This window comes from Nerophis ophidion, linkage group LG07 (genome assembly GCF_033978795.1).
Source record: "Nerophis ophidion isolate RoL-2023_Sa linkage group LG07, RoL_Noph_v1.0, whole genome shotgun sequence".
Taxonomy (NCBI): domain Eukaryota; kingdom Metazoa; phylum Chordata; class Actinopteri; order Syngnathiformes; family Syngnathidae; genus Nerophis; species Nerophis ophidion.
In genome coordinates, this window is record NC_084617.1 from 57540806 (window position 1) to 57566890 (window position 26085).

Genomic DNA, 26085 nt, shown 5'->3' on the forward strand with positions numbered 1-26085 from the left:
TCCGACAGGCACAAAATGCAGAGGAAAAGTCTTATTGTTGTCTCTATGTTTGCTTGTCACATCTAGCATGAGCCCAACAGGAAGCCATTCAATAATGTTGTTCTGTTGTTAATCACTATGTCCTTTTGTTGTTCAGTCTTTATATACAATATGTTTGTTATGAGTGTTCATTTAAGGCACCGACATGAATTAGTCATTCTTTAGATCAAATTTTAAAACGCATGTAATCTTTCCCAGATGACTTATTACTATTTCACCTATTTAATTGCTTTTTCATCAATATTTGAGTTGGAGTTGGATGGATGGAATATTTGAGTTGGTCTTTTGAAATTAATTGTATCGCTATTCTGAAAAACAACTGATTTGACTTTATCGTTTCAGAACCTGGCTTTCTGTGAGAAGCACGTGTGGAAGAAGTGAATCGCTAAATCACCTAAATATGCAATCACACAATGCACGCTTGTGACATTGTCATTTGTTTTTTGAAAGATGAGTTTTGTATTTAGTTTCTTAAGAGACTGTTTGTTCAAATGTTTTGAATCTGCAGGAAAAAGTGCATTCGTGATTGCAACCACCATGTTTTCAGCGTTCTTCAGTTGTATGTATACTGACTTAATGAAATGTTTTTACAAAAGACCTACAAACATTTATTTGGTAAGATGTACAAACTACAGGTAGAAGCAGGTTTATTTAGAAACGTCATAATAAAAATACAAACTGTGAAAAAAAAAAAGAACATGATTCTAATTTTTGTTGTGTTTGTGACTATGTAAAATGTCCTGTCTTCATCTTGTGATGCTCCTTTCAACCCCTACGCACCTGTGTGGTTGTTTGTGTCCTTACCACTCTCCTGTCTCTTCCATATCTACAAAAGATAAACATGAAATAATGTCATCGAAGCCCTGAAGATACCACTGGAGGGCGATTCATATAGTTTTCTGAATATTCAGTGTCAAACTAAAATATCAAGCATGTAAAATTTTAATAAGTTTGACTGCTTTGAAGGCCTTTTGATCAGACTCATGTCCCATGGTTCCATCAATCCATTTTCTAATGCTTGTCACTTTTGGGTCACAGGGGTGCTGCAGCCTATCTCACGAAAATGAGTAAAATAACTGATGTTATGCAAAAGTATACTAACTGACAACTGTGACATCATTTGATCAAAGTACCTTCAGGTGGTTAAAATAAAAGCATCATATGTTCGGTGATTTTTGTTTAGGGCTGAAGTTAATTGAGACATTTGAGCAATAAATAGAAAACAATATGAATGCAAAATGTTTTCATGCCCTTTGAGAAATGAAGGACTTTTATGTCCTGTTTTGCGTTGGGGTATTATTAAATACCTGCCAGTGTATCATACACGTGTAATAATTGGACATTGAAATTTAATATAAACCCTAAAAATCTTGTATAATGGAGTAACACCGCAAAAATGATGGCAAAAATATACTGATAAGAAAAAGTCAGCCTTTGTGATTAAAGAAATAGACCTCAGTAAATGTCAAATGTATTAATAAAGTGGTCAACAAAATATAAAAAAATTGTATTTTGTAAATTAGAAGGGGTCTGTTTCAGATGTAATTTTTTATATTACCGGTATATACGAACTGTATAGGCACTTTTGAAGTAATATTTGAATATTCTTATTGTTAATATAGCAAAGGTGAGTTTGCACAGCAGATGCACTTAATACGTTTTTTAAAACATTAACACGTGTAAATAGAAGTTAACTACTATGAAACGACCACAAATCGCTATAGTACATAATAAATGACTATGCACATGTAATACTTGACCATTATTGCTAAATATGATTCCACTTCATTGTAGTTTCCGGTATAATTTATATCTATTTGTGCTTTTGTCTAAGCTTGGATGTATGATTTTCTCTTCTCACAGTCTTCCTCTCTTGACACTATGCCCTTTCTTCTAAAATAAGACGTCCAAAAATGAATCCATATATGCTGACTGAACTGAGCTCAAATGAGGTACACTGACATTTTCTACTGAGGTTTTGTGTGATGTCATGCATGATGGCGATTCCTCTTAATGACAAAAATACTGATTGTCATGACTGGGCCTTAGGTGATGTCATGCAGGATTTAAACTGCAATTTTTGGTGTTTATTTAATATATACCCCCAAAAAAACAATGTTTTAAATTGTACAATATTAAGGGCATTTGACTTGAGAAATTACACTCATCATTATTGTTTTACATACATTTTTTGAAAATATGAATATGATGGATGAGAATGTCAAGATTTTTTAAGTTTTAATCGCAACATTTTTGTTGCAGAGTGACTGCTTGAAAACATATCATTATATTGATACACTAGTGACCTATGAAAAATGCTAATAGTGCTAATATTGCTTCCGCTCCATTTAATTTCACCAACTCACAAATACAAAACTTACCTGTATGTAGGCCTCTGATAGTGTAATCATCTGCGGTAGGATGTCAATCACTTGCAGGTCCTGCATCTCGTACCACTTCCCAGTTCCCTGATAAATGACCCAAACACGTTTAAACATGACACTTTCAGAGTTGCTTATTGTTGTCAAAGGGCAACAATGGTCTATGTGAACCTACATGATGCAGGACATGTATTCTGTAGGCTCCTTCAGTTGGTTTCCCATCATGCACGACGTTAGCAACAAGGTCATAAGTTGTGTTCTTCTCCGTGATTTGGGCCTCTTCTGTCAAGTACTCACGAAGGTCTACATTCCTGATGAAAAGAATACAAATAAAAAAGAAAAAAAACAACAACACCGTCCAGTTTGAAAAAACATATAATAACAACGATTGGTTCTGTCAAATCTTTTGACTAAAGCTCTTCGATTGAGTGCATGACTAACACTTACGTGATGGGGAAGTTGACTATGGTGGGGTTCTTTTCTACAAAGAAGTTATTCTTTGTGAACCTTTTGATGCAAAAGACGAGGTACGGTGGAAGTTTGGTCAGCTGGAACCTTTTCAGGAAATTTTCCTTGTAAGTTTTGTACTCCTGAAAGAACATCAAATAAAAACCTGCTTTTTAAATACCGTTATTAAAGGCCTACTGAAACCCACTACTACCGACCACGCAGTCTGATAGTTTATATATCAATGATGAAATCTTAACATTGCAACACATGCCAATACGGCCGGTTTAGTTTACTAAATTACAATTTTAAATTTCCCACGGAGAGTCTTGTTGAAAACGTCGCGGAAAGATGTCGCGGAATGATGACGCGTGTTTGTGACGTTATTGGTTGGAGGGGACATTTTAGCCCAGCACCACTTACGGCTAAAAGCTGTCTCTTTTCATCGCATAATTACACAGTAATCTGTGTTGCTGAATCTTTTGCAATTTGTTCAATTAATAATGGAGACTATAAAGAAGAATGCTGTTGGTGGAAAGCGGTGGATTGCAGCTGCCTTTAGCACCGAAACACAGTCGGTGTTTCTTTGTTTGTTGTGAAGCTTTAACACAGAGCGGTCAAGCTAACATGTTTCTCTACGTCAACCAGCAAGTTTTTGGATGGGAAAATTGTGATATTAATTCGGCTCTTACCGGAGACTTGAGTAGATTAAGTGACCTCCTCCTGCAGCTGTCAAAAAGGCAGCTGTGATCTTGGCTCCTCCATTGGCTTCTCTGAGACACTGGCGTTCACCGCAGCCCTCCAACTTTCAGGTATGACTTTATAATCTCACTAAAACACTATTAACACAATAAGCAGATAAGGGATTTTCCATAATTATCCTAGTAAATGTGCCTAATAACATCTGAATCGCTCACACTGCCGTCGCCTGGAGCTGTCACCTTTTTTTTTTTTAAGTGATTCACTCTAACTTTCCTCATCCACGAATATTTCATCCTCGCTCGAATTAATGGGGAAATCGTCGCTTTCTCGGTCCGAATTGCTCTTACTGCTGGTGGCTCACATTGTAAACAATGTGAGGATTTGAGGAGCCCTACAACCGGTGACGTCACGCGCACATCGTCTGCTACTTCCGGTACAGGCAAAGCTTTTTTATTAGCGACCAAAAGTTGCGAACTTTATCGTCGATGTTCTCTACTAAATCCTTTCAGCAAAAATATGGCAATATCGCGAAATGATCAAGTATGACACATATAATACCCGTTTAAATAAGACAATTTCATTTCAGTAGGCCTTTAAACTGAGCATCGACAGAAAATCCACCAATATGTGTTTTGTTTAACTGTTGACTAAAACCACTGATGAAAATATCAATGGAATGTTACCTTCTCTGTACCGCCATTGAACTTGGACAGGATGTTGAAGAGAGGGACTTGTGGTATAATAAGCTGCTCCTTTTCATCCTTGTACAACGGCGCAGTGGGAAGGTCAAGCGTCAAGAATAAAAACGTTGACTCAGACATCTGTTCCTGGTACTCCTCCGTCAAGAGCAGTGCATCCTTCTCCTCTGGCGTCTGTGAAAATATTTTTTTACATTTCAGGGGGTTTGAAGTTGCTATAACCTAATGTGACCTTTGGTGAACCTCGGACGGCTTTAGCAAAAATAGATGGGTCTCAAAATGTGGAAATATGTTCGTCAATACGTAACAGTCTGTATTCACATAATGCAGTCAAACTTGGGTCTTTGTTAGTAATGTGTTCCAAAAAGTCTTACAAAATACAAGAAAATGTTCTTATATTCTTATATTTTATTTATTATCATTTATTTCAGACACCCAAAATATAAAAAGCAAACACATTTTAGAGAGATTATTTTTCACATGCAGAAAACTATGTGAAACACCTATACCTAGAGAGGTATAATGTAATGATTTTAACTATAGCGATACCAATACATCGATATTTTTTATCGATACTTATAATAATCAGTACTTTTTGTGATTAGTGGAAATAAAGATGTGGAAAATGGCATTTTTCATTCCCATTTTAATTAGATCAAGAGGTTGTACACCACCAACACCATGTAACAAAAGTATTTTAATAAGACCTGCTTTTTAATGTAAGTCTTAAACAAGTTAACTATGTTTGCAGTGCAAGGTGTAATGCAATTGTTATGTCATCACCTTGCATGCATCTTCCGCTGCTGCCATTTCTAATATAAAGTGGCATACAGTTTGAACTTACAGTATATCTGTCAGTAAGCTCGCTATGGAAGTGATAAAACCTACAACAAAGATGGCATGAAGAAAGCAGTCTAAGTAGAGGCACGTAAATAAGACCCGTCCACAAAACAGAACATTCTGAAGACACGATCAAAGAGCATCTTAAAACAGTCTGTAAAACAATCTTTGCTAAATTTTGACCAAATAACCCCCATTATATCTTATGTAAACCACAAGGAAGTGTTTTAAATGCAGAAAAAAATCATAATACGACTCCCCGTCCGTGCGTGTGTGGGTTTTCTGCGGACACTTCAGGTTACTCCCACATTTCAAATAATATCTATGGACAATTTGCAGTCTTCAATAGAGCTAACATGCATATTCTTGGAATGTGGGAGGAAACGGGAGTATCCGGAGAAAACCCACACACGCACGGGGATAAATGCACACTCTACACAGCGATGTCCAAACAGAGTTTCAAATCTAGGGGAAACTTTGGAGGAGTTCAAATTAAGTCAGGGAACTCACCAAATCCGGGTGTGGTAGTTTCTTTGAGAAAATTCGCATGGAGCCTTGAAATGCTTTTGTAATGATTGCTAAAATGACAGAGAAACACATATTAAATCATATGAATTACTACATTATTATATATGATGGATTACACTTATAGATTCAAATAAAAAGAAACAACAGTCCCAGCTAAGACAAAATGCAAATGTTTCCGCACACTCACTTGGCTTTTTCTTTGTGCCTCCAAGAGCGCCATGCAGAGCATTTAAAAACCAAGTCATAAAGTCTACAGCGTCACCTACATGGCAGACGTAGAAGATGTATGTATGTTAGCTACATAAAACAGCAAGTCAGTTCACTTGTTATTCTTCACAGAGATAATTCCAACCTTGTTTGGTGATTTGGAAGTTTTTCTTGCTGCAAAGCACCACAGCCTGGAGCATCTCATGGGGCGACACGTGGGCCTTGAAGTTTCTTGGATTCCAAAGTTTGCGCATCAGCTCGCCAAAGCGCTGCACCAAGAGGAACATGATGTCCCCCGGTGGTCTGCGGATCCCTCTGTAATTTTCTTCCTCCAGAAAGTAGTTCCGCAGTGGTGGAACGTTGGAAAAGGCCTTGAAAATTCAAAGCGGACAAATTAAGTTTTCATTTTCTTTGAATGTATTTTAATTACGGTTACAGAAATGGTTGAGTTTTTCATACCTGTAAGACCACATTGGCATAGTCATTGGCTTTGATGTTGTTGAGGCCAACAATCCCTGGCAGGTAGGTGGTTCCATCATAGGCTCGGTAAAGTTTGCCCTGCTTGTCTAGACCTGAAATGTGCTGCTTGGTGAATGTTGGCTTCAGCACATACTGTGGAAGCAAAAATGACAAAAAATTACATATTCACATAATAAAAAGTAAAAACGCTGCACAATCTAGTCAGATGCAACACAAGCAACATCTCAAAAAGTGAATATATCCAAATGCTTGACTCACCGTGATGTCCTCTAAAGAAGAGTCAATGATCTCATAGTTGTCCGGCAGACAATAAAACTTGAGCGTGTGCAGATTGAGGAACACATGGTGGGTGAATTGGACACTGTGGGTGTACGCGTGGGATTTCAGACCTCGGCCTACATAAGGAAGCCAGTCAGTACTTTAGTGTAATAAGAAAAAAGTGCATGTTTAACTGAGACAGTGACACACATACCTTGAAAGTACTTCCCGCATATAAGACAGGCATACACGTTGATGTGGGAGAGAGAGATGGAGCAGAGCTTCTCAAAGTCAAAGTCCAACACACTCCTGATGTATAAACATACAAAGTAGGAGGTGAGCTAGACATTTATAAGTATCTTGAACTCATGCTTGATTATCATAAACATTCAAATGCATCTTGCCTGTTTATGGTGTCAAGATATGGACAGTGCCGGCTTCTCCGATCTTCTACTACACGTCCTCGCCCGACTTTGACTGGCACTGCAACATCAAGTATGGTTATGATTTAAGTTTATTTGAAATATGCACACAGTTACTAGGGATCGAACGATTATTGTCGCCGATATATGCCATTTTGACGTATCTCGACATCCGCCTTCTTTTATTGGCTGATTTTGTCTTTACAACTACAACAGAAATACATCAGCAGATTCACTATATACACATATGATACTAGTATTTAGTTTAAAAAATGTGATAAGTACAGAGTAAGTTAGTAGTAATAACCAGTGGTCCTTTCTGCTAAGCTGCGCTGCTGTGCTCAGCGGCCAAGGGGTAGGATTAAATAAGCTTTGCTTCTTCTTACTCATTTTCTGACATGTTGTAAAGATAAATGAAAATATGTAAAGCATGTGATGCATCATATTGAAACTGTATACATGTTCGAAATAAACCTCTACCTAGCACATATAGGTAGGGGAAATAATACATTTTTAGATGGATTGCAATTAGGACATGGACAAATACATAATTGATTACTAAACGTCAATAACCTATAATCAATGTATTTATTGTAAATAAAGTAATGCGGACCGTTCTAAAATTTGACTCACTGCAGCGAGCCACCACACCAAGAAATCCAATCCAGCTCCTTTATTATAGGGTATGTTCCAGTTTAGCACACATTTACATGAATTTAATAAATGTGATGGGACTTTCTTACTTCAAATGCACTGTTTTTAATCGTTGCAAGTAATAAGTGAATACATCTAAAGAAGGACACCTCCAGACTGGAGAATCTGATCAGGCGGGGCGGCTCTACGATCAGAATAAAACTGGACTCACTGGTGACGGTGGCAGAGAAGATGACTGTGGAAAAACTTGTGAGCATCATGGATGATGCCAGTCACCCTCTGCATACCGTTATCAGTAGCCAGAGGAGCCTGTTCAGTGCTAGATTGCTTCATCCCAAGTGCAGGACCCAAAACTATTTTGTCCCACACGCTATCAGACTGTCCAACTCCTCTCTAGGGGTACTAGAATCGCAGGGGTTGCAAAACAATAACATAAACCCCCATTATTTATTGTTTACTTCTTACTTTTTTAAATCATATCTCAACTCTGTACACTGCTGCTGGATCAATAAAGTACTATCTATCTATCTGTGTATCTATCTATATAACTTATTGTTCTATATTTGTAACACAATTTAAATCAATAATGAATACAACCGTTGTCTTAAACACATCGTTAAGTAATGATTCGCACAATGAGATTAATAAAATGTTCTCATTTTCAATAAGGTACAAGATGATAATAAGGATTCTTCTTCCTCGTACTTAATAAACACTTTGGGCTTGAACGGTTCCTGGATCATATTAGTACATTGTTTGACTTATTTGCTTAGTCCATTCCATAATTTTCTTCCACATACTGATATCCTAAAGTTTTAATGTGTTATAAATAAAGATGTCCGATAATATTGGCAGTCCGATATTATCAGCAGTCCGAGTGTAATATCGTAAAATGTAATATCGGAAATTATCTGTATTGGTTTCAGAAAATAAAATGTATGACTTTTTAAAACGCCGCTGTACAGAGTAGTGTACAGAGCACCAATAAACCTTGAAGGCACTACATTGCGTTCCGGCCCAATCACATGATATCAACGGCTTTACACACAAACACGCACACGCACACACACTCACACACACACAGTATGCAAGGCATACAGGTCACACTGAGGGTGGCGGTATAAACAACTTTAACAATGTTACAAATATGTGCCACAAAAGTAAGTGCATCTCTATATTCCTTCAAAACCGCTCTAAATCAACACCTCCAGGCAACTTCAACCCTTTACTAATACCCTCCCCCATTCACATCCCATCTCCCCGGATTATAAATAACCTAATGTAAATAATCAAATGTACTTCTAATGTATACTTCTTATGCTATCTAAACTCACTATGTTCTCTGCTGGCTGTACATATCCTACTAAGTAAGACCTACACTGTTTCAATGTCCATTTCTCTGTTGACGCAATTGTTGATGACTGAAGTACTGATATCAACAAAAGCTCCTCATCCCACCCCCCGGATTGTTAATAATGTAAAAAATTCAATGTATATACTATAATGATTGACCTGTGTGATCAATCAATCAATCAATCAATGTTTATTTATATAGCCCCAAATCACAAATGTCTCAAAGGACTGCACAAATCATTACGACTACAACATCCTCGGAAGAACCCACAAAAGGGCAAGGAAAACTCACACCCAGTGGGCAGGGAGAATTCACATTCAGTGGGACGCCAGTGATGACTGTATTATGCTGATAGTATATATTTGTACCATGAATTGACTTAAACAAGTTGAAAAACGTATTCGGGTGTTACCATTTTGGGGTCAATTGTACGGAATATGTACTGAACTATGCAATCTACTAATAAAAGTATCAATCAATCAATCAACCAATCAAACACTGTGAACCCACATCAAACAAGAATGACAAACACATTTCGGGAGAACATCCGCACCGTAACACAACATAAACACAACAGAACAAATACCCAAAACCCCTTGCAGCACTAACTATTCCGAGATGCTACAATTTACCTTCCCCACCTCAACCTCCTCATGTTCTCTCAGGGAGAGCATGTCCCAAATTCCAAGCAGCTGTTTTGAGGCATGTTAAAAAAAAATGATGCACTTTGCGACTTCAATAATAAATATGGCAGTGACATGTTGGCATTTTTTTTCCATAACTTGAGTTTATTTATTTTGTAAAACCTTGTTACGTAGTTAAATGCATCCAGCGGGGCATCACAACAAAATTAGGCATAATAATGTGTTAAGTCCACGACTGTGTGAATAGTATCGGTAATTAAGAGTTGGACAATATCGGAATATCGGATATATCTAGTTGTAAATTCACACCCACACGTTATAAGTTACAATATTTTATCATGTTATATTTGAGGCGATGCTAGCTAAGCATGCTAGCCAGTAAACGTAGCTGTTGATTAGATGGAAGATTTATTTCCATCGTTTAAACAAGTTTATTGTTGAGAAAAAGTGTTTGCATAATATTGTTATGTTGTACAGTTGTTATGTTGATATTAACTAAGTGGCAACCAAACTAGCATTTCCCTGCTACTGGCTAATCGACTGTGGGCTGCTGGGAAGTAACATGAATAAAACTCACCTCCATCGTCCTCGTCGTCGTCGTCCACCTCATCTTCTCTTTCTCGCTTTAAAGAAACCATTGCAGCTCATAAATTACAGGCTTCGTGTGGAATAAAGGAGAATATGCAACTTTATTTCTGGACAAATGAATGGGTGAAGGACCTATGCGAAACACCACGGAACGTGCCGGAAGCCGCCATGTTACGTCATTACAGTAGCATAATAGTGGATGAAAAAAAACTAACCAAGTGTTTATAAAAGACTCACAAATACCTACAGCAGGGGTCACCAACCTTCTTCTTGGGTACTGATTAATGCGAATGGCTACCAGTTATGTACAAACTTAAATAAATTGCCAGAAATAGCCAATTTGATCAATTTACCTTTAATAAATAAGTCTATACATATACAAAAAAAAAGTTTTTTTATGTCTGTCATTCCTTCGTACGTTTTTTTTTCCTTTTACGGAAGTTTTTTTGTACAGAATAAATGATGAAAAAAACACTTCATTGAACGGTTTAAAAGAGGAGAAAACACGAAAAAAAATGTAAATTAAATTTTGAAACATAGTTTATCTTCAATTCCGACTCTTTAAAATTTAAAATTCAACCGAAAAAAATGAAGAGGAAAAACTAGCTAATTCTAATCTTTTTGAAAAAATTAAAAAAAGAATTTATGGAACATCATTAGAAATTTTTCCTGATTAAGATTCATTTTAAAATTTTGATGACATGTTTTAAATAGGTTAAAATCCAATTTGCACTATGTTAGAATTATATAACAAATTGGACCAAGTTATATTTCTAACAAAGACAAATCATTATTTCTTCTAGATTTTCCAGAACAATTTTAAAAGAAATTAAAAAGACTTTGAAATAAGATTTAAAATTGATTCTACAAATGTTCTAGATTTGCCAGAATATTTTTGGGGAATTTTAATCAAAATAAGTTTGAAGAAATCTTTCACAAATACTATTTGTGGAAAAAACAGAAGCTAAAATTAAGAATAAAAATAAAATGTATTTATTATTCTTTACAATAAAAAAAAATACTTGAACATTGATTTAAATTGTCAGGAAAGAAGAGGGGGGAATTTAAAAGGTAAAAATGTATATGTGTTTAAAAATCCTAAAATCGTTTTTAAGGTTGTATTTTTTTCTCTAAAATTGTCTTTCTGAAAGTTATAAGAAGCAAAGTAAAAAAAATACATTAATTTATTCAAACAAGTGAAGACCAAGTCTTTTAAATATTTTCTTGGATTTTCACATTTTATTTGAGTTTTGTCCCTCTTAGAATTAAAAATGTCGGGCAAAGCGAGACCAGCTTGCTAGTAAATTAAAAAAAAATAAAAAATAGAGGCAGCTCACTGGTAAGTGCTGCTATTTGAGCTATTTTTAGAACAGGCCAGCGGGCTATACTCATCTCTACCTGGTGCCCGCGGGCACCGCGTTGGTGACCCCTGACCTACAGCTACTATTCGGTGTTAATGGCTGGATAAATTATATTTTACATGTGTAAGATTTACCAGGAACATTTTGTAAGCTATAGTCATCATTATTAGATTTTTTTAAAAAAATAACTACTAACTCACGTCAATTTTAATTTTCCTGAAGGAACTCTCCTGAAGGAATCAATAAAGTACTATCTATTAACTCTCTCTGTTCCATATTGCCATAAAGTTGTCCTAAATACTTTTTCTTACAAAATTTGCCTCCATCTATGTAAATACCGGCAACACTTTGTGCTCACTTATATATATATATATATATATATATATATACACACACACACACACACACACACACACACACACACACACACACACACACACACACACACACATATACATATAACTATCATTCAGAAACATCCAACTATAACGCGTAACTCCGGGAGTGTTTTAGTTGGCCAGCAATGTGCCGGCAGCTAGCCATGTAGCTTTTTGTCAAACTCCTGTTTGTCATTTTGTGTTTACGCTTAATTATACTGTTGTCTTTGTGGACAGGGTCGGTTCAAATGGACATTTTAAGAGACGACGAAACTCATGAGCTGAAGTACAAACGCGGGGGGCGTTTGGATATGAGCCATGGCTTTTTGCACCATATCCGCAGGAACCAGATTGCCAGGTGGGTGCAATGAAGGCTAGCTGCCGTCATGTTCGCCAGTCAGGGATTGATACATGTGGCTGTTATCATAAATAACTATCAACACATTCAGCCAAACAGTCCTGTGTAATCGTAAACCGCATGCCAATAATAGTAAATATACATAAGAGCTAACGTCTGTCAGTGTAAGACACATTCAAAAAATAAGATTTTTGTTTAAGGTGAAAGTAAATGTATTTAATTCAACAAATCGTGCTGTAGCGGGTTTATGACAGAAATGACTGATTTTTTTTATTCAAGCTCAAAAAGTTATTTATGTATTTATTTGACAGGGACAGTACAATGTAAAGTATCTTGTCTTTGCAGTCTATTCAATTGAATATAGGTTGAAAAGGATTTGCAAATTATTGTATTCTGTTTTTATTTACGATTTACACAGCGTGGCAACTTCACTGGTTTTGGGGTTTGTCGTTTTTTTAAATAAAATATGCATGTAATGTGTAGAAATAAATATGTAAGAAATAAAAATTAAGGATTTAAATGAGGTTTCACGGTGAAAGAGGGGTTAGTGCGTCTGCCTCACAATACGAAAGTCCTGAGTTGTCAGGGTTCAATCCCGGGCTCGGGATCTTTCTGTGTTGAGTTTGCATGTCCTCCCCGTGACAGCTTGGGTTCCCTCCGGGTACTCCAGCTTCCTCCCACTTCCAAAGACATGCACCTGGGGATAGGTTGATTGGCAACACTAAATGGTCCCTAGTGTGTGAATGTTGTCTGTCTATCTTTATTGGCCCTGCGATGAGGTGGCATCTTGTCCAGGGTGTACGCCGCCTTCCGCCCGATTGTAGCTGAGATAGGCACAAGCGCCCCCCGCGACCCCAAAGGGAATAAGCGGTAGGAAATGGATAGATGGATGGAGTACAATTAAACAGTGCTACCCATAGGTAACCGATGTCAAAGTACATAACTGGACTTTCACACTATTATATTAGATCCACTATGGACTGGACTCTCACACTATTATGTTAGATCCACTACGGACTGGACTCTCACACTATTATGCTAGACCCACTATGATGGACTGGACTCTCACACTATTATGTTAGATCCATATGGACTGGACTCCCACACTATTATGCTGGATCCACTATTATGTTAGACCCACTATGATGGACTGGACTCTCACACTATTATGTTAGATCCACTATGGACTGGACTCTCACACTATTATGCTGGAGCCACTAATATCTTAGACCCACTATGATGGACTGGACTCTCACACCATTATGTTAGACCCACTATGATGGACTGGACTGTCACAGTATTATGTTAGATCCACTATGGACTGGACCCTCACACCTATTGTGTTAGATCCACTACAGACTGGACTCTCACACTATTATATTAGATCCACTATGGACTGGACTCCCACACTATTATGCTGGATCCACTATTATGTTAGACCCACTATGATGGACTGGACTCTCACACTATTATGTTAGATCCACTATGGACTGGACTCTCATACTATTATGTTAGATCCACTATTATGTTAGACCCACTATGATGGACTGGACTGTCACAGTATTATGTTAGATCCACTATGGACTGGACCCTCACACCTATTGTGTTAGATCCACTACGGACTGAACTCTCACACTATTATGTTAGATCCACTATGGACTGGACTCCCACACTATTATGCTGGATCCACTATGGACTGGACTCCCACACTATTATGCTGGATCCACTATTATGTTAGACCCGCTATGATGTACTGGGCTCTCACACTATTATGTTAGATCCACTATGGACTGGACCCTCACACCTATTGTGTTAGATCCACTACGGACTGGACTCTCCCACTATTATGTAAGATCCACTATGGACTGGACTCTCACACTATTATGCTGGATCCACTATTATGTTAGACCCACTATGATGGACTGGACTCTCACACTATTATGCTAGACCCACTATGGACTGGACTCTCACACTATTATGTTAGACCCACTATGGACTGGACTCCCACACTATTATGCTGGATCCACTATTATGTTAGACCCACTATGATGGACTGGACTTTCACACTATTATGTTAGATCCACTATGGACTGGACTCTCACACTATTATGTTAGATCCACTATGGACTGGACTCTCACACTATTATGTTAGATCCACTATGGACTGGACTCTCACACTATTATGCTAGATCCACTAGACATCCATGGGGTAGATAGATGGATAGTACAGGAGAGTTCCTTCAGGAAAATAAAAATTAAAATTGTTTGTGGCGTATATATAGCATAACAATTAGCCGAGAAGCAGCTCTTATCTCAAAACACTCTTAAGTTGGGGCACCAGTGTAATAATAACCTATGTAAATAATCTTGTTTTTGTATGGATTCGAAATTTGCCATCTTAAACCACAGCAACAACTGTTGTTAATTTAGAATCATTGATAGATTGTAAGTTGCGTTCAACACTGTCTAACACTTTAACCTTTCCTCTAAAGAGATGATTATGACAAGGAGGTGAAGTTAGCCAACGAGCTACAGCGGCGGAAGTGCACCACAACTCCTCGACGCCCACGGAGACCTGACATTCAGGTTTACCATCCCCAACGACGGCGTAAGATGACAATTATTGGTTTTATAAACAGTCGGGGGTAGAGCGCAAGTCACATGTACTCATTGTAATTTTCCAGACGATTCTGAGCCGGGGGCCAGCGCCGAGGCGGAAGAGTGGAATGAGAGTGGCTCAAGCACAGAGATGGAGACGCAGGGAAATGAACTCTTCTGGCTTGACTATCAGGCGGACTCGGGGACCATCACTTCCGTCCTTGTGCACAAGGTTACCGTATATCCCCATGCTCTTTTGTTTTGCCCCTTTGCTAAATTGTTTCTCTGTGTTCTTAAAGGACGATACACCAGCAAGGGTGGTAGAACATGTCACTGAGAAGAACATCCTGGATTTAGCTATGAGGGCAGCCCTGGAAGCCCGCATTCGAACAGAGATGGACAAAAGAAGAGATAAACGCTGAGTGTGAAACCATACCAGAGTAGTTTCCGACACAAGCGAGGTAGGCAAAGGCCTGCCGGTAACGTAACCATCCTGATAAGCAGGAGCGCTGAAGACAGAGCTGGCGTGAGAAAGAACTGGAGTGTTGTAGTTCTGATATGCAGAGATCTGAGCCAAGCTCGAGTTGTGTGAACTGTGTTTCAACAAGGAACCACAGCTAAAATCAGTGATGAAGGTTGACCGCTACCATTCACTCACTATATCAAGTCGCCTCATTGTTTACATTGAAAAAAAAAAAAAAACAGTATTCACGTTCAAGCGTTACCTCCAGTCATCTAATTTATTCCTTTACTATACATTTAATACTGGTAAGTTTTCTGTTGACAAGTATGATTTAAAAAAAAAAAAAGGTTCTCAAAAACATGTCCATGGGCATACAGCCAGAAAATGTGAATGTTCTTGATGTATTGATGTTACAAACCCTGTTTCCATATGAGTTGGGAAATTGTGTTAGATGTAAATATAAACGGAATACAATGATTTGCAAATCCTTTTCAACCCATATTCAATTGAATGCACTACAAAAACAAGATATTTGATGTTCAAACTCATAAAAAAAAAAAAAAATTCTTTGCAAATATTTAACTTACGATTTCATGGTTGCAACACGTGCCAAAGTAGTTGGGAAAAGGCATGTTCCCCACTGTGTTACATCACCTTTTCTTTTCACAACGCTCAATTAACGTTTGGGAACTGAGGAAACTAATTGTTGAAGCTTTGAAAGTGGAATTCTTTCCCATTGTTGTTTTATGTAGAGCTTTAGTCGTTCAACAGTCCCGGGCCTCCGCTGTCGTATTTTACGCTTCATAATGTGCCACACATTTTCGATGGGAAACAGGACTGGACTACAGGTGGCCCAGGAAAGTACCCGCACTCTTTTTTTACGAAGCCACACTGTTGTAACACGTGCTGAATGTGACTTGGCATTGTCTTTCTGAAATAAACAGGGGCGTCCATGAAAAAGACAGCGCTTAGATGGCAGCATATGTTGTTCTAAAACCTGTATGTACCTTTCAGCATTAATGGTGCCTTCACAGATGTGTAAGTTACCAATGCCTTGGGCACTAATGCACCCCCATACCATCACAGATGCTGGCTTTTGAACTTTGCGTCGATAACAGTCTGGATGGTTATTTTCCCCTTTGGTCCGGATGACACAAAGTCAAATATTTCAAAAAACAATTTGAAATGTGGACTCGTCAGACCACAGAACACTTTTCCACTTTGCATCAGTCCATCTTAGATGATCTCAGGCCCAGAGAAGCCGGCGGCGTTTCTGGATGTTGTTGATAAATGGCTTTCGCTTCGCATAGTAGAGCTTTAACTTGCACTTACAGATGTAGCGACAAACTGTATTTAGTGACAGTGGTTTTCTCAAGTGTTCCTGAGCCCATGTGGTGAAATCCTTTAGAGATTGATGTCAGTTTTTGATACAGTGCTGTCTGAGGGATCGAAGGTCACGGTCATTCAATGTCGGTTTCCGGCCATGCCGCTTACGTGGCGTGATTTCTCCAGATTCTCTGAACCTTTTGATGATATTATCGACCGTAGATGTTGAAATCCCTAAATTTCTTGCAATTGCACTTTGAGAAACGTTGTTCTTAAACTGTTTTACTATTTGCTCACGCAGTTGTGGACAAAGGGGTGTACCTCACCCCATCCTTTCTTGTGAAAGACTGAGCATTTTTTGGGAAGCTGTTTTTATACCCAATCATGGCGCCCACCTGTTTCCAATTAGCCTGCACACCTGTGGGATGTTACAAATAAGTGTTTGATGAGCATTCCTCAACTTTATCAGTATTAATTGCCACCTTTCCCAACTTTTTTGTCACGTGTTGCTGGCATCAAATTCTAAAGTTAATGATTATTTGCACAAAAAAAAAATGTTTATCAGTTTGAACACCAAATATGTTGTCTTTGTAGCATATTCAACTGAATATGGGTTGAAAATAATTGGCAAATCATTGTATTCAGTTTATATTTACATCTAACACAATTTCCCAACTCATATGGAAACGGGGTTTGTACATGAAATGATTTCTTATTGTGCACTTGATAGATGTAAAGATCAAAAGTTGGATATCACTTATGGTCTTCATGTCAAAAATTCAAATAAATCAATCTTTCAAAAAAAGACCAGCAGCGCACTGCAATTAATATATTCTTGTGTACAGTGTTCAAGAAAATGTGCTATTTCCATTAGAAAACTGGTCTCTGTAGAACCTTTACACAAATTACTTTGACTTGCAGGAATATTTAAATGTTAAACCTCCTCAGTAAAACTACCTAGTGGTTAGGGTGTCCGTCCTGTGATTGGTAGGTTGAGAGTTCAAACCCCGGCTGACTCATACCAAAGACTATAAAAATGGGACCCATTACTTCCCTGCTTGGCACTCAGAATCAAGGTTTGGAATTGGGAGTTAAATCACCAAAAATGATTCCCAGATGCGGCTCCGCTGCCTCTCACTGCTCCCCTCACCTCCCAGGGGGTGAACAAGGGGATGGGTCAAATACAGATTTCAAATTTCACCACACCTACTGTGTGTGTGACAATCATTTGTACTTTAACTTCAATTCTTTATGAGTAAGTACAATTTAGGTTTGTGCAACTTCACTAGAAACTAGCAAAAATGTTATGACCATATTTTTCGTAACTTCAATTTAGCTTTTGCATTTAATTTCTGTTACGGTCCTCTCCATCACCCGGAAGAAGAAAACATTTCATGCCCCCCCCCCACTGTGACAGTAAATACTATAATTTATCTATAAAATTGTTATAAGCACACCTCTTCATAGTATTGTATCCTTAACATTAAAGGGGAAAAAGAAATATGGATCAACTTACAAAAATATATTTTAACTTAGTTTTTATCGTCAATAAAAAAAAAGATTTAAAGTACATCAATTTACCTGAAATAAAATGTAGTCATTTAAACAACCATTTTTTGACCGATTTGAGCCATGTGATACTGAAAAATGAAATTAATTTCAATGAATTGAAATTGAGCAGCAACATTAACTCGGGAGCAATATGGAAAACACTTTAACCTATGAAAAAAAGAAAACTGCAGATTTATTTTATGAATATAGTGAGGAAGTCATGATTCATGGCTACAATGAGCACATTTTGCAGTGAGCATCTTTTAGAAGGTTCCCTGAGGTCACATGTGCCCACCACCCAGAGGGTTCTGCCAAACTATTTGAGAAGACTGGCTTAAGACCAGCCTAACATAAAAAAATAGTGGGGTCATGATCTGTGGTCTTAGCGACCACTATTTAACCTTCTGCACCCGCAAAATAGCTCAACCCAAAGCCAACAGCCACATAACAGCTCAATCCAGATCCCTTAAAACATACTCCAGTGATAATTTTAACCTAAAACTAGGTGAGTGGGACTGGTCCCCTGTGCTCACGAGCAATCTGGTCGATGATGTTTGGGATGGCTTTAAAACAACGTTCCTAGCGATACTAAATGATATGGCTCCAGTGAGAACAGTCAGGATAAAAGCCCGCTCTGACCTATCAGCTGCCATAAAAGACAGAGACAGAAAATACTCCGAATACCAAAAGTGCAAAACAAAAGTAGATAAAGAAACCCAATAATAACCTCAAATCACTCCTGACAACACTCAAAAAGCAATGCAATAAACTAAGAAATAAGACAAAAAACCTGACTAAATCCTGAAAAAAATTATTACATTAACGCCAAAATAGAGGAAAACACAAATAAGCCATGTGAGCTTTGGAAAATCCTCAACAACCAGCTTTCTGGCTGCAGCCAAAAACATAAAACCAGACTCATCAACATCAAGGAGGGCGACTCCCTCATTACAGACAAACTGGAGGTAGCAAGCAGACTTAACACCTTTTTCACCAGCACAACCACAACTCTAGTTAACAAGCTGTCCCACCACTTTGGTCGCTTTGGTGTAGATCACATTAAAGCCTACTACAGAAACCTGGGCGTATTCAACAAACAGGGATGGGAATTTTCCGCGGAATTCCACCGATTTTGGCACCGCCAGGGTCATTTATGTAATATAATGCCAATTTGTGAAGGCACCAGATTGGCTAGCTCTACTATCAGCTGACGACATCAACCAATGACATCGCCCGTTACAGGCGTCTGCACCTGTCGTTTGTCGACAATATCTAGTCCCTGATCCTCAATTATTGTGAGCATTCCTGAACTCGTATTCTGTTTATATTGGTTGTGTTTATCGGCTACTAATCTGGAAAGAAAACACAGTAGCTCTCAATTAACATGTTTCCTTATTGAAAAAACAGTTTCAGACATGGTTAAGAGCTTATTCAAGATAGGAATGCTTCATTAGCAAAGATATCGATAAGGGTGTGAGAAACAAGTGGAACTGGGCATGGCTCGATATATCTGTCAAACTGAAGGTGAAGATTAACAACAATATCGTAGAAGTAGACAAACTGATCAGCGATTTCATTACAAAGTGCGATGAACCGGGACGTGCTCAGTGCTTATATTGCAAGGACATTGTGAACTATGGATCTCGGGGAAAGGTGGCACTCTTTGACCACGTGAAATCGGCAAGGCATCTAAGTAAAGTGAGTTTACGGAGGAGTAATTTTTCACTGGGATCTGCCTTCAAGCTGAAGTCAAACATCGTCACAAACGCAGCCTCAAATCAACTATCGAAGCCTCCCACCTCCGACTCGGCTCCTCTCACACCAATCTACGACAGACGAGTCCATTCAGAGGTACAATACACCATCTTATGTTTTTCAAATGTTTTATATTTTTAATTCTGGTTAATCCATTTGTAGGCCTATTTTTGTCTATAATCCAAAAGTGTGCAAGAATTTGATATATGTGTAAACTTGTATACATAAATTTCATCACGATACATTTTTATGAAAATATTTGGTAATAAATGTGACATTTTGGTGAGGAGAATATTGTTAGATTTTGACTCAAAATAGCAGGAAATGCATCCTAAGCTAACATAGATTTCAAATTTTTTTGTGGGGGGGCATGCTCCAAGACCCCCTAGCAGGCGAGTGCACTGTGTACTCTGGCGCGGCCGCTAGAGATGCGCGGATAGGCAATTATATTATCCGCATCCGCTTCATCAAAGTCGTTATCCACTCGTCGTCCACCCGAACCAACATTTTATCAGGAGCATACCCGCCCGCCAACCGCCCACTGAAACACATCGGAGGTTGTCAGCCTTTACCACTCAAAGAGATATTTAAACCTGTTTCACAGAGTAATGAAGACAATTGGAGCCGCGACAGTCTGATAACGTTCATTCTGATTACAAGAATATGGACACGCTGTGTAGTCATTGCCTTAGACACCTTCAACAACAAGTACGAACCGATTATTAGTCCGGCAACATGTGTGCAGCTTCCGCAAACACACGTACAAGATTGAAAGGCATACTGGGTGATACAGAGTACACTGATGGTTGTGATATAAACATCTTTAAGACTTACTAATATGCGCCACGCTGTGAAGCCACACCCAACAAGATTGACAAACACATTTCGGGAGAACATCCTCACAGTAACACAACATAAACGCAACACAACAAATACCCATAATCCTTTGTATCCGTGACACTTCTTGAATATATTTTACACCCCTGCGCCCTCCTTACCGGCGCACGGGGGGGGGGTTGCTGCTAGCGGGGTGTATAAAATAGTCAGGAAGTGTCATGAATACAAAGGATTATGGGTATTTGTTGTGTTGCGTTTATGTTGTGTTACTGTGAGGATGTTCTCCCGAAATGTGTTTGTCGTTCTTAATTGGTGTAGCTTCACAGCGTGGCGCATATTAGTAAGAGTGTTAAAATTGTTTATATCACAACCAATAGTGTACTCTGTGTCACCCAGTATGCCTTGCAGTCGTGTGCGTGTTGCCGCGGAAGCCACACACAACATGATGCTGGACTGACAAGCAAATCGTACATGTTGTAGTAGGCGACAAAGTAAATGGCTTCCTAGCACGCCCTAATTTTTATTATCTGCGTGACTACCGGCAGTTATTGTCTCCTTCGCTTTTTGACACGGGTCTTAAATGGCACTTTGAATGGCAAAGGATACCGATCCCAGAACCATGCATATCAAATATTTCCGGATGGTTCAACCGCCACCCGCCCGAATCTAATTAAAATCTATTTTTTCGTCATGTCAACCGCCCGACCCGCAGTTTATCCGCGGACTCCGGGGATGAGACCGCAAACTGTGCATCTCTAGCGGCCGCTATGCGGCCTTCCGCAAAGCGGTGTTTTAGGATTAAAAAATTTTCAGCTGATTTTGTAAATCTTCATTCCCATCCCTGAACAAAGATTTCAAATTAGAAATGGTCTCAGCTGACGAGGTGCTCAAAAAATTGAGCGCGCTCCACCTAAACAAGGCCACCGACCTTGACAATATCCACTCCAGATTCCTCAGGGACTCTGCCACCACCATTGCCCCAATAATCACACAATTAATAAACCTCTCAATTAAACAAGGACAAGCACCAAAATATTTCAAGATAGCAAGAGTATCTCCCCTTTTTAAAAAAGGAAGCAAATTAGAACCTGGTAACTACCGACCTGTTTCTATTCTCAGTTTTATTTCGAAAGTAATGGAAAAAATAGTTAATTAACAGGTCGATAGTTACTTTGCCACACTAAAAAACTCATGTACAAGTTCCGATCTGGCTTCAGAACTAACCACTCCACTGACACATGCCTTCTCTATCTGACTGACCACATCAAACACGATGTGGACGCGGACAAATACTGCGGCGTGGTCATGCTGGACCTTCGGAAGGCTTTTGACACCATTAACCACGCTATACTGTTGAATCAGCTCAGAGCAATCGGATTTGATAAAACCTAATCGAGCTGGATGCAGTCTTACCTGGAGGGGAGGAAACAGGTGGTAAAGGTGAACGGCACCATGTACCCCCTCCCCTCTCGGTAAACTTTGGAGTCCCCCAAGGCAGTATACTAGGGCCTTTTCTGTTCCTAATATACGTAAACATGTCATCAGCCTGCGATTGTGAATTGTTCCTGTTTGCGGATGACTCTGCCCTGCTGGTATCCGGCAAGGAAAAGTCACTGGTGGAAAAAATCCTCAGTGCTGAACTCTGTAGAATTTGCACCTGGCTCGCTGACAATAAGCTATCCATACACTTTGGTCAGGGGTCGGCAACCCAAAATGTTGAAAGAGCCATATTGGACCAAAAATACAAAAACAAATCTGTCTGGAGCCGCAAAAAAATTTCAAAAGCCATATTACATCCAGATAGTGTGTCATGAGATATAAATTGAAGATGACTTGAAGGAAACTAAATGACATCAAATATACCTACAAACGAAGCATAATAATGCAATATGTACATATAGCTAGCCTAAATAGCATGTTAGCATCGCTTAGCTTGCAGTCATGCAGGGACCAAATATGCCCGATTAGCACTCCACACAAGTTAATAACATCAACAAAACTCACCTTTGTGCATTCACGCACAACATTAAAAGTTTGGTTCACAAAATGAGACAGAAAAAGAATTGGCATAAAGCACGTCCTAGAAAGTCGGAGAAAGTAATACATGTAAACAATCTATGGTGAGTTCAAGGACCGCCAAAATTAGAAGGACAAAACGACGCTCGCCAAATACTTGATTCAGTGAAGCATGTTTAATACAAACAGTGTGCTTTATAACAAATAGGGAGGTTTGTTTCATGTTTGTCCTCCTGCAGAAACCATATCAAAACAAAAAATATATTTTTTTTTTCCCCCTCATCTTTTTCCATTTTTCATACATTTTTGAAAAAGCTCCAGGGAGCCACTAGAGCGGCGGTAAAAAGCCGCGGGTTGCCGACCCCTGACTTAGGTAAAATGGAATCCATCCTATTTGGGTCCCAAATCAACGTTAAGAAAGTCAGTGACTAAACTATAAAAGTGGGTGACATTGTTATCACCAGGAAAGATGGTTACCTACCTAGGTTCCATTCTAGAGGCTAATCTTTCCTGTGATAAAATGGTAACCAAGGTAATCAAAAAGGTCACCCAACGAACAAGATTTCCCTCTTTGGTCAACAAAAGCAAACCATGAGGATTCTAGCGGGAACTCTCATTCAACCCTTTTTCAATTACGCTTGCACCTCCAAAACCCTCAAATCTAGACTCCAAACATCCCAGAACAATCTAGTCAGGTTACTTCTAGACCTCCACCTCAGATCACACCTCACTCCTTCCCACTGTTTTTGTCTCATCTTGAACGGGATTGTGCTGAAAACAGTGTCATTGCACTTGTGCAATGACAATAAAGAACCTGTCCATCCATCTATCTTCTCCAGAGTGGGCTGGCTCAGGGTGGAGGACAGAGTAAAACAACTTGCACTAAGCCTAGTCTATAAAATACACTACACCTCCCTGATACCGAAGTACATGTCACACTACTTCCAGAACGTAAATGACCACCATAACCACAACACCAGGGGGAGCTCAACAAACCACGATAAACCCAGATTCCGATCTAACAAATCAATCAATCAATGTTTATTTATATAGCCCCAAATCACAAATGTCTCAAAGGACTGCACAAATCATTACGACTACAACATCCTCGGAAGAACCCACAAAAGGGCAAGGAAAACTCACACCCAGTGGGCAGGGAGAATTCACATCCAGTGGGACGCCAGTGACAATGCTGACTATGAGAAACCTTGGAGAGGACCTCAGATGTGGGCAACCCCCCCCCCCCTCTAGGGGACCGAAAGCAATGGATGTCGAGCGGGTCTAACATGATACTGTGAAAGTTCAATCCATAGTGGCTCCAAGACAGCAGCGAGAGTCCCGTCCACAGGAAACCATCTCAAGCGGATCAGCAGCGTAGAGATGTCCCCAACCGATACAGGCGAGCGGTCCATCCTGGGTCCCGACGAGCGGTCCATCCTGGGTCTCGACTCTGGACAGCCAGTACTTCATCCATGGTCATCGGACCGGACCCCCTCCACAAGGGAGGGGGGGACATAGGAGAAAGAAAAGAAGCGGCAGATCAACTGGTCGAAAAAGGAGGTCTATTTAAAGGCTAGAGTATACAGATGAGTTTTAAGGTGAGACTTAAATGCTTCTACTGAGGTAGCATCTCGAACTGTTACCGGGAGGGCATTCCAGAGTACTGGAGCCCGAACGGAAAACGCTCTATAGCCCGCATACTTTTTTTGAGCTCTAGGAATCACTAATAAGCCGGAGTCTTTTGAACGCAGATTTCTTGCCGGGACATACGGTACAATACAATCGGCAAGATAGGCTGGAGCTAGACCGTGTAGTATTTTATACGTAAGTAGTAAAACCTTAAAGTCACATCTTAAGTGCACAGGAAGCCAGTGCAGGTGAGCCAGTACAGGCGTAATATGATCAAACTTTCTTGTTCTTGTCAAAAGTCTAGCAGCCGCATTTTGTACCAACTGTAATCTTTTAATGCTAGACATGGAGAGACCCGAAAATAATACGTTACAGTAATCGAGACGAGACATAACAAACGCATGGATAATGATCTCGGCGTCTTTAGTGGACAAAATGGAGCGAATTTTAGCGATATTACGGAGATGAAAGAAGGCCGTTTTAGTAACGCTTTTAATGTGTGACTCGAAGGAGAGAGTTGGGTCGAAGATAATACCCAGATTTTTTACAGAGTCACCTTGTTTTATTATTTGGTTGTCAAATGTTAAAGTTGTATTATTAAATAGAGGTCGGTGTCTAGCAGGACCGATAATCAGCATTTCCGTTTTTTTGGCATTAAGTTGCAAAAAGTTAGCGGACATCCATTGTTTAATTTCATTAAGACACGCTTCCAACTGACTACAGTCCGGCGTGTTGGTCAGCTTTAGGGGCATGTAGAGTTGGGTGTCATCAGCATAACAGTGAAAGCTAATACTGTATTTGCGTATGACGTCACCCAGCGGCAGCATGTAGATGCTGAAGAGTGCAGGGCCAAGGACCGAACCCTGGGGAACTCCACACGTTACCTTAACATAGTCCGAGGTCACACTGTTATAGGAGACGCACTGCATCCTATCAGTAAGATAAGAGTTAAACCATGACAGGGCTGAGTCTGACATACCAATTCGTATTTTGATACGCTCTAATAAAATATTATGATCGACGGTACCGAAAGCAGCGCTAAGATCGAGGAGCAGCAACATAGATGACGCATCAGAGTCCATCGTTAGCAATAGATCATTAGTCAATTTTGCGAGGGCTGTCTCAGTCGAGTGATTTGCCCTGAAACCGGATTGAAAGGTTTCACATAGATTGTTAAACGCTAAGTGCTCATTTAGCTGCTCTGCAACAATTTTTTCGAGGATTTTCGAAATAAAGGGAAGGTGAGACACCGGTCGGTAGTTTACCATGAGGTCAGGATCGAGGTTAGGTCTTTTAAGGAGAGAATGAATAACCGCTTTTTTGAATGCAACGGGAACAGTGCCCGAGGAAAGTGATAAGTTTATAATATTTAGCACTGATGGACCTAATAATACAAAAAGCTCCTTGATAAGTTTCCCAGGAAGTGGGTCAAGTAAACATGTTGTTTGTTTTATTCCATTTACACGTTGTAACAATCCTTCTAATGTTATTTCATCAAAACGAGAGAAACTATTTTGGATATTTGCAGTATCCGCCGTATATACAATCGTATCTGTGTTACTATAACCCAGT

At 39.2% G+C, this 26085-nt stretch overlaps 3 protein-coding genes across 7 annotated transcripts in view; 2 read left to right on the forward strand and 1 right to left on the reverse strand.

Moving 5' to 3' along the window:
- Positions 1-747, forward strand: part of sftpbb (surfactant protein Bb) — a 63767-nt gene extending 63020 nt beyond the window's left edge. For all 5 annotated transcript variants that reach the window (XM_061906649.1, XM_061906644.1, XM_061906647.1 and 2 more), the window contains exon 12: positions 382-747. In XM_061906649.1, coding sequence (XP_061762633.1) covers positions 382-420 — 39 coding nt within the window. In that variant the 3' untranslated portion in view covers positions 421-747. The remainder of the gene's footprint in view (positions 1-381) is intronic.
- On the reverse strand, positions 670-10434 carry usp39 (ubiquitin specific peptidase 39). The gene is made up of 13 exons (XM_061906643.1): positions 10232-10434; positions 6985-7063; positions 6795-6889; positions 6581-6717; positions 6302-6454; positions 5988-6213; positions 5823-5897; positions 5618-5685; positions 4253-4441; positions 2868-3010; positions 2596-2731; positions 2421-2507; positions 670-865 (listed from the first exon to the last, which is right to left on the reverse strand). Exons 1-13 carry the CDS (start codon positions 10290-10292, stop codon positions 812-814), a joined length of 1503 nt encoding a protein of 500 aa, XP_061762627.1. The 5' UTR covers positions 10293-10434; the 3' UTR covers positions 670-811.
- Positions 10435-12090: 1656 nt separating this feature from the next.
- lg07h2orf68 (linkage group 07 C2orf68 homolog) lies at positions 12091-16284 on the forward strand. Its single transcript, XM_061906650.1, has 4 exons — positions 12091-12338; positions 14831-14946; positions 15023-15168; positions 15236-16284. Exons 1-4 carry the CDS (start codon positions 12229-12231, stop codon positions 15356-15358), a joined length of 495 nt encoding a protein of 164 aa, XP_061762634.1. The 5' UTR covers positions 12091-12228; the 3' UTR covers positions 15359-16284.
- Positions 16285-26085: the final 9801 nt, after the last annotated feature.